At 41.5% G+C, this 14,905-nt stretch overlaps 1 protein-coding gene across 1 annotated transcript in view; it reads right to left on the bottom strand.

Moving 5' to 3' along the window:
• ADAMTS12 (ADAM metallopeptidase with thrombospondin type 1 motif 12) overlaps positions 1–14,905 on the bottom strand; it is a 393,027-nt gene that overhangs the window by 140,535 nt on the left and 237,587 nt on the right. The window contains 3 exon segments of the mRNA XM_082836323.1: positions 189–333; positions 918–1,061; positions 14,136–14,285. Of these exon segments, the coding sequence (XP_082692449.1) occupies positions 189–333; positions 918–1,061; positions 14,136–14,285 (439 nt within the window).

The raw sequence follows: 14,905 nt of genomic DNA, 5'->3' as shown, positions 1-14,905 counted from the left end.
GAGGTGGGTCAAGGAATATAAATGACCTCAACTTCATTCCTTCTGCCTTACAGACATCTTGCCATGAATAGAAAGTTTCCATTTCTGGATCTTCAGATTTCCAAATATTTCTCTGGCCCTTCCTTTACCATGCTGGATCTCAAGCCCTGCCCATACCCACCAGAGGCACCAATATACCCAACACTTACTTCTACTTCCTGGCAGAAGGTAGCATTGGGGCCATACTGCAGCTGGCATTGGTGGTGAACATCATAGATCACTCCAGGGGCAATGACGTTGGACTTCAAGCCTTTCTTTTTGGGGTTGTCATCAAGACAGAACCCCCAGCCTCGGCTGAAAATGAGTTAATAGAAATGAGAGCAGTTGCTTATGATCTCCTCCTAAATGAAAGATTTAGTCTTTCATTCAAGAGAAACTTCCATTCCTCTAGTGTACTCTGTCCTTCAAGACAACTTTATTTCTATCAGGCCCAAGGTGAGAGTTGTCTAAAAGGAAATGCAAATCGCATCTCACACCATTTGTTCAGATGGGATCTAAGAAATACAAGCAGTGGTAAAGTGAGAAAATCACCATCTTACCCCAAATGGGGTACAATGACCACTGACTTGTCTGGGTTGCTTCTGCCAGTCCCCAGGGACTTAACTCACGATCAGGTCATAAAGAGCCACCTTCAGACAGAAGCAAGCTGAAGGGGGAGTTGGGGGGAGACGGAGTATTCACCTGGCTGAGGCTGGAGGCAAAACCCACCCAGATCTCAGGGTCAGAAAGCAGCAGTGAGGTCCACCCCTTCTGTTGCCACCCTCATACTGTGACCTGTGAGAGGAACTGAGACTTTTCCGGGCCTCGGGTAGAACTCAAAGTGACTTCCGGTTTACAGAGAGCCAAGTGAGGCTGTCCTGAGATGTGCGGTCACTTACTCCAGGAAGCGGGTGATGTACTCCTTGCTGCACTTGGACCACGTCAGTGGGGTGGGATTGTACTGGAGCTGGCGGGACATGATGGACGGGTGCCTGCCCACAGGCTCACAGTCATTTTCCTTCCCGTCATGCTGGATGCCGAAGCTGCAGGGGGAAGAGACACAAGGATATCAAGGAGGCAGGCGTGAAACAAGGAGGAAACCACAGTTTCTCCAAGGTGAAAATAACCCACGGAGATCCACCTCTGTACAGAAGGTATCTGATTACAAAGCGGGCCTTTGAGGTTGGAGGGGTCTAGCTAATTTTCAACTCAAAAGCACAGGAAACATTTCAGGCATGGCTTTGTTTCAAATATGCAACCCCTGGGAGCCATGTGGCTAATTCAAAAACTTCTGTTTGGCAGAAAGCTAAAAGCTTCCAGTTTGGCTTTGGCTTCTGTGAGACTAGAGTCAGGGGCAAATCTTGCGTCCAGCTGTCCTCTTTCTCCTGCTGTGGCAACCGTAGCACAAAAGAGCAAAACCTTCCTCTTCCCTTTTCATCATAATTTAAGGGAGAGCATGAGAGGGGAAGCTTATGGAAGACTTTGTCAAAGGCCACAAGCTTGGAGGGGATGGATTTCTTTCTAGTATTGTTATGAGTCCTCCAACATCAGACATTAGGGAGACCTTACAGTACAAGGGTTAAGAGCGGGGTATCGGAAGACAGATGATTTGGATTTGAATTCCAGCTCTGCTACTTAAGGATCTGTGAGTTACTGAAACTTGCTGAGTTTCACCGAGCAGAAAATGGAGTCATCATCATAGTCCTGGGATGAGATTTGAGTGGAATAAAGTTTGAAAATCACTGAGCAAGGTGCCTGGCATATATATATGTTGTGTAAATGACAGACATTTTTTATTGCTGTTTTTATCATTGTCTAGCTAGCTTATTTCCCTTTTCTAGATAAGTAAGCTGAGAGTCTGAGATCTGTCAAAAGTCATGAGCTAGTTTGTGGCAAAACTAGGTCTTCTGCAGATCTCTGTGCTCCTAAACCAGTGCTCTTGTCTGTGTCTTGCTGGGTTGGCTCCCTGACCTCCCACTGCCAGGGATGACCAGGTGAAGCAACCTTGAAAGGCCCTAAAGTGCTTAACTGACTCCCATGGCAAGGAGGTGCCTGGGAAACAGGCAGACTGAGAAGTGTCAGTTTATAAACCAAATCCTCAGGATCACCATCAAGATGACTTCTGAGTCCCCACAAGACTCCTCTCCGCTGGAATCTGCTTATTGGACACTTACAGCCTAGAGATGTTGGCTCAACTTTCCAAATCTGAACAGAGGAAAGTATGACCTCTTACACTGCTAGTGAAATTCAATCCCTCTGACAGGGAAGCTCATATCTAACTTTAATAAAATCTCCTGATCAACATTAGCAACTCTTGCAGAAAATAGTCTTTGGGGGATTTAGGGATTTTCTTGTATTATTTTTAATGCACTAAGATGTTATCAACTTACTTACAGACTCTGATCACATTCCACATGAATACAAAACTCACAAAGCAGTCAGGGAATTAATCTACAGAGCTCTCACCACCCAACCACAAAGAATTTAATTCAATGAAAGTTGTTTCCCCCCACCCCCCAAGCAAGTCTTCCCCAGCCTGTTGCAAATCCAGTCCTACCCAGTTCATAAGGTATTCCACAAGTTCACCTGTTCAATAATTAGGAAAAATCCTAAACAAGCATGGTTCTAAAAATCTCCATGAATAATTGTTTTTCTAGCATTGGCTATTCCAATAAGACAAGCGGGACTTCCCTGGGGGTCCAGCGGTTAAGACTTCACCTTCTAGTGCAGGGGGTGCAGGTTCGATCCCTGGTCAGGGAACTAAGATCCCACATGCCTCGTGGCCAAAAAACCAATAAGACAAGCCATATGGCTGGATCCTGTATACTGGGTGGCTTCAAACCTATACTCTAAATATATTAGTTCCCCAAAAGGAACTGATTTTGTTCCCTCTGAAGTTTTTAATTCACTAAAGCATTCCCCCTACAGTTTTATCACTCCTCTGTGCTCCCATCCAACAAAAGAAAAGCAGTGCTGCTAAACAAAGGTCCCTCTGGACATGTCTACTTTCTCTAAATGGGGGCAGCACTCCTGTCACATGGGATCAGTGGGTCAATGAATAATGAGAGAGAAGGAAAGCACATGGGGTCAAAGGGATGGAAGGTGTTTCCAGGAAGCTACTTTCCAGCAGGCGGGATGAACCTCAAGAGCAGCTTGGAGTAAGGAGCCTACTACAGTCTGAAACAACTAACTGGTCTGTTGGATTAGCCTGCTTTACTACATCTTTGTTTTGTAATTCCTGTTAGATGGGTTTATGAAATTATAGACATGAAACAGTAAGCTAAGTCACTGCCTGGGTTTCAGGGTATCATTTGGTGAGACATTCCCTGCCTTTTACTGTTTATTTTATGGTGGAGCAGAAGCAGCAGAGAACAAGAATCATCAAAGTATGAACGTGAGCTTTTCTAACGCATTCAGAAAATATCAATTTGGTATATGCAACAAGCAAAGCTCTATAAATGAAATAAATGGAATATCACAATCCAGAAGACTGGGATATATTGGGTGGATATTGCATTTTAAGTGTTCATCTCTATCGTGATATTTTCATTACTTAAAGGAAAAGGATGCTACGTCTCAGAGAGACATTTTAAATTTCCTGCTGGAATTCCATCTTCATTTTTGGTAACTCACCCAATAAGGGATGAGAGCTTAGGTATGGATGATGGATGTAATCCAGGCTTCTCATAAACGGAATTTTAAATTTTCTCAGAATAAAAATCAAACTATTTATTTAGGCCATAGCACAAGTTAGTTAACTTCACTTTCTCTTTTGCATCCTACGCAATCAGTGATGAAACAACTAAGTTTTCAAGAACAATGGGGTATCTTTGTCATTGAACTATAATGAGTATCTTCTTTTTCTTTTTTTTTTTAACATCTTTATTGGGGTATAATTGCATTACAATGGTGTGTTAGTTTCTGCTTTATAACAAAGTGAATCAGTCATACATAAACATATGTTCCCATATGTCTTCCCTCTTGCGTCTCCCTCCAACCCTCCCTATCCCACTCCTCCAGGCTGTCACAAAGCACTGAGCCAATATCCCTGTGCCATGCGGCTGCTTCCCACTAGCTATCTACCTTACTACGTTTGTTAGTGTGTATATGCCCATGACTCTCTCTCGCCCTGTCACAGCTCACCCTTCCCCCTCCCCATAACCTCAAGTCCGTTCTCTAGGAGGTCTGCGTCTTTATTCCTGCTTTACCCCTAGGATCTTCATGACATTTTTTTTCTTAAATTCCATATATATGTGTTAGCATACGGTATTTGTCTTTTTCTTTCTGACTTACTTCACTCTGTATGACAGACTCTAGGTCTATCCACCTCATTACAAATAGCTCAATTTCGTTTCTTTTTATGGCTGAGTAATATTCCATTGTATATATGTGCCACATCTTCTTTATCCATTCATCCGATGATGGGCACTTAGGTTGTTTCCATCTCCGGGCTATTGTAAATAGAGCTGCAATGAACATTTTGGTACATGACTCTTTTTGAATTTTGGTTTTCTCAGGGTATATGCCCAGTAGTGGGATGGCTGGGTCATATGGTACTTCTATTTGTAGTTTTTTAAGGAACCTCCATACTGTTCTCCATAGTGGCTGAACCAATTCACATTCCCACCAGCAGTGCAAGAGGGTTCCCTTTTCTCCACACCCTCTCCAGCATTTATTGTTTGTAGATTTTTTGATGATGGCCATTCCGACTGGTGTGAGATGATATCTCATGGTAGTTTTGATTTGCATTTCTCTAATGATTAATGATGCTGAGCATTCTTTCATGTGTTTGTTGGCAGTCTGTATATCTTCTTTGGAGAAATGTCTATTTAGGTCTTCTGCCCATTTTTGGATTGGGTTGTTTGTTTTCTTGTTATTGAGCTGCATGAGCTGCTTGTAAATTTTGGAGATTAATCCTTTGTCGGTTGTTTCATTTGCAAATATTTTCTCCCATTCTGAGGGTTGTCTTTTGGTCTTATTTATGGTTTCCCTTGCTGTGCAAAAGCTTTGAAGTTTCATTAGGTCCCATTTGTTTATTTTTGTTTTTATTTCCATTACTCTAGGAGGTGGGTCAGAAAGGATCTTGCTGTGATTTATGTCATAGAGTGTTCTGCCTATGTTTTCCTCTAAGAGTTTGATAGTTTCTGGCCTTACATTTAGGTCTTTAATCCATTTTGAGCTTATTTTTGTGTATGGTGTTAGGGAGTGATCTAATCTCATACTTTTACATGTACCTGTCCAGTTTTCCCAGCACCACTTATTGAAGAGGCTGTCCTTTCTACACTGTACATCCCTGCCTCCTTTATCAAAGAAAGGTGACTGTATGTGTGTGGGTTTATCTCTGGGCTTTCTATCCTGTTCCATTGATCTATCTTTCTGTTTTTGTGCCAGTACCATACCGTCTTGATAACTGTAGCTTTGTAGTATAGTCTGAAGTCAGGGAGCCTGATTCCTCCAGTTCCTTCTTTCGTTCTCAAGATTGCTTTGGCTATTCGGGGTCTTTTGTGTTTCCATACAAATTGCAAAATTTTTTGTTCTAGTTCTCTGAAAAATGCCAGTGGTAGTTTGATAGGGATTGCATTGAATCTATAGATTGCTTTGGGTAGTAGAGTCATTTTCACAATGTTGATTCTTCCAATCCAAGAACATGGTATATCTCTCCATCTATTTGTATCATCTTTAATTTCTTTCATCAGTGTCTTATAATTTTCTGCATACAGGTCTTTTGTCTCCTTAGGTAGGTTTATTCCTAGATATTTTATTCTTTTTGTTGCAATGGTAAATGGGAGTGTTTTCTTGATTTCACTTTCAGATTTTTCATCATTAGTATATAGGAATGCCAGAGATTTCTGTGCATTAATTTTGTATCCTGCCACTTTACCAAATTCATTGATTAGCTCTAGTAGTTTTCTGGTAGCATCTTTAGGGTTCTCTATGTATAGGATCATGTCATCTGCAAACAGTGACAGCTTTACTTCTTCTTTTCCGATTTGGATTCCTTTTATTTCCTTCTCTTCTCTGATTGCTGTGGCTAAAACTTCCAAAACTATGTTGAATAAGAGTGGTGAGAGTGGGCAACCTTGTCTTGTTCCTGATCTTAGTGGAAATGCTTCCAGTTTTTCACCATTGAGGATGATGTTTGCTGTGGGCTTGTCATATATGGCCTTTATTATGTTGAGGAAAGTTCCCCCTATGCCTACTTTCTGCAGGGTTTTTATCATAAATGGGTGTTGAATTTTGTCGAAAGCTTTCTCTGCATCTATTGAGATGATCATATGGTTTTTCTCCTTCAATTTGTTAATATGGTTTATCACACTGATAGATTTGCGTATATTGAAGAATCCTTGCGTTCCTGGAATAAACCCCACTTGATCATGGTGTATGATCCTTTTAATGTGCTGTTGGATTCTGTTTGCTAGTATTTTGTTGAGGATTTTTGCATCTATGTTCATCAGTGATATTGGCCTGTAGTTTTCTTTCTTTGTGACATCCTTGTCTGGTTTTGGTATCAAGGTGATGGTGGCCTCGTAGAAGGAGTTTGGGAGTGTTCCTTCCTCTGCTATATTTTGGAAGAGTTTGAGAAGGATAGGTGTTAGCTCTTCTCTAAATGTTTGATAGAATTCGCCTGTGAAGCCATCTGGTCCTGGGCTTTTCTTTGTTGGAAGATTTTTAATCACAGTTTCAATTTCAGTGCTTGTGATTGGTCTGTTCATATTTTCTATTTCTTCCTGATTCAGTCTTGGCAGGTTGTGCATTTCTAAGAATTTGTCCATTTCTTCCAGATTGTCCATTTTATTGGCATAGAGTTGCTTGTAGTAATCTCTCATGATCTCTTTTATTTCTGCAGTGTCAGTTGTTACCTCTCCTTTTTCATTTCTAATTCTATTGATTTGAGTCTTCTCCCTTTTTTTCTTGATGAGTCTGGCTACTGGTTTATCTATTTTGTTTATCGTCTCAAAGAACCAGATTTTAGTTTTATTGATCTTTGTTATTGTTTCCTTCATTTCTTTTTCATTTATTTCTGATCTGATTTTTATGATTTCTTTCCTTCTGCTAGCTTTGGGGTGTTTTTGTTCTTCTTTCTCTAATTGCTTGAGGTGCAAGGTTAGGTTGTTTATTCGAGATGTTTCCTGCTTCTTAAGGTGGGCTTGTATTGCTATAAACTTCCCCCTTAGAACTGCTTTTGCTGCATCCCACAGGTTTTGGGTCGTTGTGTCTCCATTGTCATTTGTTCCTAGGTATTTTTTGATTTCCTCTTTGATTTCTTCAGTGATCACTTCATTATTAAGTAGTGTATTGTTTAGCCTCCATGTGTTTGTATTTTTAACAGATCTTTTCCTGTAATTGATATCTAGTCTTATGGCGTTGTGGTCAGAAAAGGTACTTGATACAATTTCAATTTTCTTAAATTTACCAAGGCTTGATTTGTGACCTAAGATATGATCTATCCTGGAGAATGTTCCATGAGCACTTGAGAAAAATGTGTATTCTGTTGTTTTTGGATGGAGTGTCCTATAAATATCAATTAAGTCCATCTTTTTTAATGTATCATTTAAAGCTTGTGTTTCCTTATTTATTTTCATTTTGGATGATCTGTCCATGGGTGAAAGTGGGGTGTTTAAGTCCCCTACTATGAATGTGTTACTGTCAATTTCCCCTTTTATGGCTGTTAGTATTTGCCTTATATATTGAGGTGCTCCTATGTTGGGTGCATAAATATTTACAATTGTTATATCTTCTTCTTGGATCGATCCCTTGATCATTATGTAGTGTCCTTCTTTGTCTCTTTTAATAGTCCTTACTTTAAAGTCTATTTTGTCTGATATGAGAATTGCTACTCCAGCTTTCTTTTGGTTTCCATTTGCATGGAATATCTTTTTCCATCCCCTTACTTTCAGTCTGTATGTGTCTCTAGGTCTGAAGTGGGTCTCTTGTAGACAGCATATATAAGGGTTTTGTTTTTGCATCCATTCAGCTAATCTGTGTCTTTTGGTGGGAGCATTTAGTCCATTTACATTTAAGGTAATTATCGATATGTGTGTTCCTATTCCCATTTTCTAAATTGTTTTGGGTTCGTTATTATAGGTCTTTTCCTTCTCTTGTGTTTCTTGCCTAGAGAAGATCCTTTAGCATTTGTTGTAAAGCTGGTTTGGTGGTGCTGAACTCTCTCAGCTTTTGCTTGTCTGTAAAGGTTTTAATTTCTCCATCAAATCTGAATGAGATCCTTGCTGGGTAGAGTAGTCTTGGCTGCAGGTTTTTCTCCTTCATCACTTTCAGTATGTCCTGCCACTCCCTTCTGGCTTGTAGGGTTTCTGCTGAGAGATCAGCTGTTAACCTTATGGGGATTCCCTTATGTGTTATTTGTTGTTTTTCCCTTGCTGCTTTTAATATGCTTTCTTTGTATTTAATTTTTGACAGTTTGATTAATATGTGTCTTGGCGTATTTCTCCTTGTATTTATCCTGTATGGGACTCTCTGTGCTTCCTGGACTTGATTAACTATTTCCTTTCCCATATTAGGGAAGTTTTCAACTATAATCTCTTCAAATATTTTCTCAGTCCCTTTCTTTTTCTCTTCTTCTTCTGGAACCCCTATAATTCGAATGTTGGTGCGTTTAATGTTGTCCCAGAGGTCTCTGAGACTGTCCTCAGTTCTTTTCATTCTTTTTTCTTTATTCTGCTCTGCAATAGTTATTTCCACTATTTTATCTTCCAGGTCACTTATCCGTTCTTCTGCCTCAGTTATTCTGCTATTGATCCCATCTAGAGTACTTTTAATTTCATTTATTGTGTTGTTCATCGTTGCTTGTTTCATCTTTAGTTCTTCTAGGTCCTTGTTAACTGATTCTTGCATTTTGTCCAATCTATTGTCCATTCTATCTCCAAGATTTCGGATCAACCTTACTATCATTATTCTGAATTCTCTTTCAAGTAGACTGCCTATTTCCTCTTCATTTGTTAGGTCTGGTGCATTTTTATCTTGCTCCTTTATCTGCTGTGTGTTTTTCTGTCTTCTCATTTTGCTTATCTTACTGTGTTTGGGGTCTCCTTTTTGCAGGCTGCAGGTTCGTAGTTCCTCCTGTTTTTGATGTCTGTCTCCAGTGGCTAAGGTTGGTTCAGTGGGTTGTGTAGGCTTCCTGGTGGAGGGGACTAGTTCCTGTGTTCTGGTGGATGAGGCTGGATCTTGTCTCTCTAGTGGGCAGGTTCACGTCTGGTGGTGTGTTTTGGGGTGTCTGTGGCCTTATTATGATTTTAGGCAGTCTCTCTGCTAATGTGTGGGGTTGTGTTCCTGTTTTGCTAGTTGTTTGGCATAGGTTTTCCAGCACTGTGGCTTGCTGGTCGTTGAGTGAAGCTGGGTGCTGGTGTTAAGATGGAGGTCTCTGGGAGATTTTCGCCGTTTGATATTATGTGGAGCTGGGAGGTCTCTTGTTGACCAGTGTCCTGAAGTTGGCTCTCCTACCTCAGAGGCAGAGCCCTGCCTCCTGGCTGGAGCACCAAAAGCTTTTCATCCACACGGCTCAGGATAAAAGGGAGAAAAAGTAGAGGGAATTAGTAGAAGTATGAGGAAAGAAAGAAGGAAAGGAGGGTAGGAAGGAAGGAAGAAAGAAAGAAAGAAGCAAAGAAGGAAAGAAGGCAAGAAGGAAAGAAAGGAGGGAGGGAGGGAGGAATGAAGGAAGGAGGGAGGGAAAGAAGGAAAAAAGACAGAAAGAAAGAAGATACAGTAAAAATAAAATAAAGTATAATAAAGTTATTGAATTAAAAAATTCTTATTTAGAAAAAAAAAAAGGGATGGATAGAACCTTAGGACAAATGTTGGAAGCAAAGCTATACAGACAAAATCTTACACAGAAGCATACACATACACCCCCACTAAAAGAGGTAAATGGGGAAAAATCCTAAATCTTGCTGTCAGAGACCACCTCCTCAATCTGGGATGATTCGTTGTCTAAAGGAGGGAAGGAAGGACGGAAAGAAAGAAAGAAAGAACGAAGGTAAAGTATAATATTGTTATTAAAATTAATTATTAAGAAAAAAAATTAAAAAAAAAACATGGACGGATAGAACCCTAGGACAAATGGTGGAAGCAAGACTATACAGACAAGATCTCACACAGAAGCATACACATACACATTCACAAAAAGAGGAAAGGGGAAAAAATCATAGATCTTGCTCCTAAAGTCCACTTCCTTAATTTGGGATGATTGGTCGTCTATTCAGGTATTCCACAGATGCAGGTACATCAAGTTGATTGTGGAGCTTTAATCCGCTGCTCCTGAGGCTGCTGGGAGAGATTTCCCTTTCTCTTCTTTGTTCTCACAGCTCCCAGGGCTCAGCTTTGGATTTGGCCCTGCCACTGCGTGTAGGTCGCTGGAGGGCGTCTGTTTTTTGCTCAGACAGGATGGGGTTAAAAGAGCCGCTGATTCAGGGGCTCTGGCGCACTCAGGCCGGCGGGGAGGGAGGGGCACGGAGTGCGGGCCGGGCCTGTGGTGGCAAAGGCCGGCGTGACTTTGCACCAGCCTGAGGCGCGCTGTGCGTTCTCCCGGGGAAGTTGTCCCTGGATCCCGGGAACCTGGCAGTGGCGGGCTGCACAGGCTCCGCGGAAGAGGGGTGTGGAGAGTGACCTGTGCTCGCACACAGGCCCCTCGGTGGCGGCAGCAGCAGCCTTAACGTCTCCCGCCCGCTTCTGGGGTCCGCGCTTTCAGCCGCGGCTCGCGCCCGTCTCTGGGGTCCGCGCTTTCAGCCGCGGCTCGCGCCCGCCTCTGGGGTCCGCGCTTTCAGCCGCGGCTCGCGCCGGTCTCTGGGGTCCGCGCTTTTAGCCGCAGCTCGCGCCGGTCTCTGGAGCTCCTTTAAGCAGCGTTCTTAAACCCCTCTCCTCGTGCACCAGGAAACAAAGAGGGAAGGAAAAGTCTCCTGCCTCTTCAGCAGGTGCAGACTTTTCCCCGGACTCCCTCCCGGCTAGCTGTGGTGCACCAACCCCTTCAGGCTATGTTCAAGCCGCCAACCCCAGTCCTCTCCCTGCGCTCCGGCCTCAGCTCGCAGCCCCGCCCGCCCCGGCGGGTGAGCAGACAAGCCTCTCGGGCTGGTGAGTGCCGGTCGGCACCGATCCTCTGTGCGGGAATCTCCCCGCTTTGCCCTCCGCACCCGTTGCTGTGCACTCCTCCGCAGCTTCGAAGCTCCCCCCTCCGCCTCCCGCAGTCTCCGCCCGCGAAGGGGCTTCCTAGTGTGTGGAAACTTTTCCTCCTTCACAGCTCCCTCCCACTGGTGCAGGTGCCGTCCCTATTCTTTTGTCTCTGTTTAGTTTTTTCTTTTGCCCTACCCATGTACGTGGGGAGTTTCTTGCCTTTTGGGAGGTCTGAGGTCTTCTGCCAGCCTTCAGTAGGTGTTCTGTAGGAGTTGTTCCACGTGTAGATGTATTTCTGGTGTATCTGTGTGGAGGAAGGTGATCTCCGCGTCTTACTCTTCCGCCATCTTCCGCCTTCCCCCAATGAGTATCTTCTTAGGATAGTAGCTTATTGTGTTTTTCTTTTTCCGGGCAGCTTCAGGCCATTTCATCGATCTGCCCAGGGTTTCTCAGTTTGGTCCACAGCTAGTTAGAACTTTACACCTAAAGAAAGAACTAAATACCTCGGAAGCATCTTTAGCTATGAACAAGCTTCTCAGGACACTCCTAATGTCTTCTCTTCTTCCGTTTTGTGTCTTACCAAAGCATTTTTTTCTGTCACTCAAACTCAAGGTTATATGTCTTCCTTCAACTTTGTCTTTCTTATCAGTGACCCAAAACTTTTTTTTTTTTTTTTTTGCCATTTAGAAGACAGTGTTCTATTTAGGTCATCTGTACATGGCCCAAGGTCCTCTTTCAAAAATTAAACTTTTAATTTATTATATTTATATATTAATTTTATAATATTATATCATTATAGATTCAGATGCAAGTTGTAAGAAATAATACAAAGAGGTCCCATGTACCCTTTACCCACTTTCCCCTCATGGTAACATCTTGCAAAACTGTAATACAATATCACAACTAGGATACTGATGTTGATACAGTCAAGACAGAACATTTTCACCGTCACAAGGATTCCTCACATTGCACTTTATAGCCACACTCACTTCTTTCCCTCCCCCATTCCCTCCTCAAACCCTGGTAGCCATTAATATGTTCTCTATTTAGATAATTTTGTTATTTCAATAATGCTGCGTAAATGGAATCTTACAGTATGTAACCTTTGGGGATTGGCTTTTTTCACTGAGCGTAATTGTTCAAAGATTCATCAAGGTCATTGCATGTATCAATAGTTGGTTCCTTTTTCTTGCTGAGTAGTATTCCATGGTATGGATCCAGCACATTTTATTTAACCATTCACCATATTGAGTTGAAACAACCCCTGGGTTTCTTCCAGTTTTTGGCTATTAAGACTAAGCCTCTATAAACATTCATGCATAAACTAACACAACATTGTAAAGCAATTATACTCCAATAAAGATGTGCAAAAAAAAAATTCATGTATAGCCTCTTTGGTATGAACATAAATCTTCATTTCTCCAGGATAAATGCCCAGGAGTACAATTGCTGGATCACATGGCAGTATTACCACTAGTTTACTTTTTAAAAACTGTCAAATTGAATTGAGTATATAAAGGATCCATTCTTGACACAAGTGGTGAGCATTTGAGAATGTCTTCTCCACTTTTCTTTAGCTTGGGCATCCCATTGCTGGGAATGTCTTGAGCAATCATTTCTCAGTTTGACCTAGTTATATTCACTTGACATTGCTTGGTCAGCAGATGCTGCTGATACCAATGACTTTATTGGAAGTTACAAGGGACAGTCCTTCCACATATCAGGATTGAGGATGCCAACTTATTTTTCATTTTGCCAACTTATTATCAACATGCCAACAACTATGGCCTGGTCTTTTCAAGACCTAGCATTCTGTCCTCAATCATTATTTAATCATAAGCAAGTCCCTTAACCTCTTTGTATTTTTGATAATTAAGGATACTAGAATATATCACATTTATCTCCCAGGGCTTTTTGGTAAGGATCAAAGAAATCACAGTACCTAATTCAACCTACTCATTTCAGAGATAAGGAAATAAGCACAAAGAGGTGAAGGGAATTCTCTAAGGTCATAATACTGGTTGGGAAAATCCAGAATAAGCACTAAGCCGATACTCTGGTTTTGTACTTCAGGTAAAAGTGTTTTGAAAAGTTCCAATATTATATGAGAAAAATGGTGCAGAAGCTCAGGCCAGAGAGGCTGGACCTTGAATAATCCAGTGAACAGGGCTATTCCTAAACAGGCAGGGGTATAGTTGAGCCATTTATAATGACTCCCCACTCTGAGTTTCCAATCAGTGTGCTGTTCTCTTATTTGTGGTTAATACATACACCAATAAATTATGAATAAGCTAAGATCTTTCCTCCATGGGAACTTCTGATACCTAGAGAATACAGAATCCTCATTATCCCTTTATTCAACCTTTCTGAAACCTGCCTTCTGTCAATTCACCTAATCAAATCCACACATTTGTGTGACAACTTGGACCTTCTGTTAACTGGTGTTGGTCTGCTGGGCTTTCCAAGTTTATAGCAGTTTTCCAGTTTTTCTTTATTCAGTGTTCTCCTTTAATACATATAAGTAAAATGGGACTAACAATAGTATCTACTTCATAATGTTGTTGAGAGGATTCAGTGACACAATGCAAAGCACCTGGCATAAAATGTTAAGGTTTATGACTTTTTAGTGATATTAACAATATTACAGTTTCATAAGAACTAAATAGGGATTGTTATTCCTGAATTAATCAATTAAGTTAAAGCTTGTCTCCTTGTTTCTGCTCGCTTCATTCTAACTCAGAGAATTGCAGTGGCCTCTTTGATTCTGTGATGTCGATGGTACAAGGGGTCAGAGCAGAGAAGACAGTGGAATCTTTGTCATGTGTGATTCCCCATTCCCCCCTTTACAGGTGAGGAAGCAGAGAGTTAAGAGGGTGATTCTCAAGCCACAATGCAATCAGATTCTCCTGACACCCTGTTTAAGTTTCCCTCCATTCCCTCTACTGATACTGATGCATGAACATGAGGAAGAGATCTCAGTTTCCTTGGCCCTTTACCTGTGTCCAAGCTCATGGGCAATTGTGAAAGCCAAGGGGAGTCCAGAATCTTCATTGATGTTACAACTCCGGTGAGGCTGGCACATTCCCGACAGGTGGGACAGACCCAGAGTCTCACAGGGGCGATTGACACCAGCACAGATGTCTTTTCTGAAAGTAAAGAACAGAGATGAGGAGGTACTCAAAGAAACATCTAGAAAAAAAAAAACCCTCCTGGAAAAAATCTGGGTATTAATTCACATTCAATATGGTCTGTAAAGCATGATTAAAATTGTTTTAATAGTCCATACGAATGAGGGAGCAATTTTGAATTCACTAGAATTATTCTGATTTCACCACTTGATGATTGAATCTCACTAACACCTGAAAAAGGTAGGAAATTATGGCAAATGTTTTACCTTGAATTGTTTTTGCTCTTAATCTCAAGAGGCCAAATTATATTATTTGACCCATAAGGGAAGGATTTGACTGAAAACTGGAATTAATTTGAACTTTTAAATAGGGAAGGGAGAACCATCAGTGGCTGAGGTTTTTTCAGACATGAAACACCTTTTTGGTTGTTCTGAGGTCTGTCATCAAAACTCATCTGAGAATTTTTAGTCATTCATGAAAAAGGGAATTGGTGCAATCAACCCATCCAGAGATCAAATTAATGGTCTCTCCAGTTCCACCACCCTAACAATACTGCATATGGGAGGGGATGGACACACAAACACTCCTAGGATCTTACAAAATACTAGTTACAGCTTTTAAATATAAAAATGTGCTCC

Source organism: Leucopleurus acutus (genome assembly GCF_964270905.1).
Source record: "Leucopleurus acutus genome assembly, chromosome: 3".
In the NCBI taxonomy this organism is placed as follows: Eukaryota; Metazoa; Chordata; class Mammalia; order Artiodactyla; family Delphinidae; genus Leucopleurus; species Leucopleurus acutus.
Note: the sequence above shows the minus strand (reverse complement) of the source record. Positions and strands in the feature narration are given on the sequence as shown.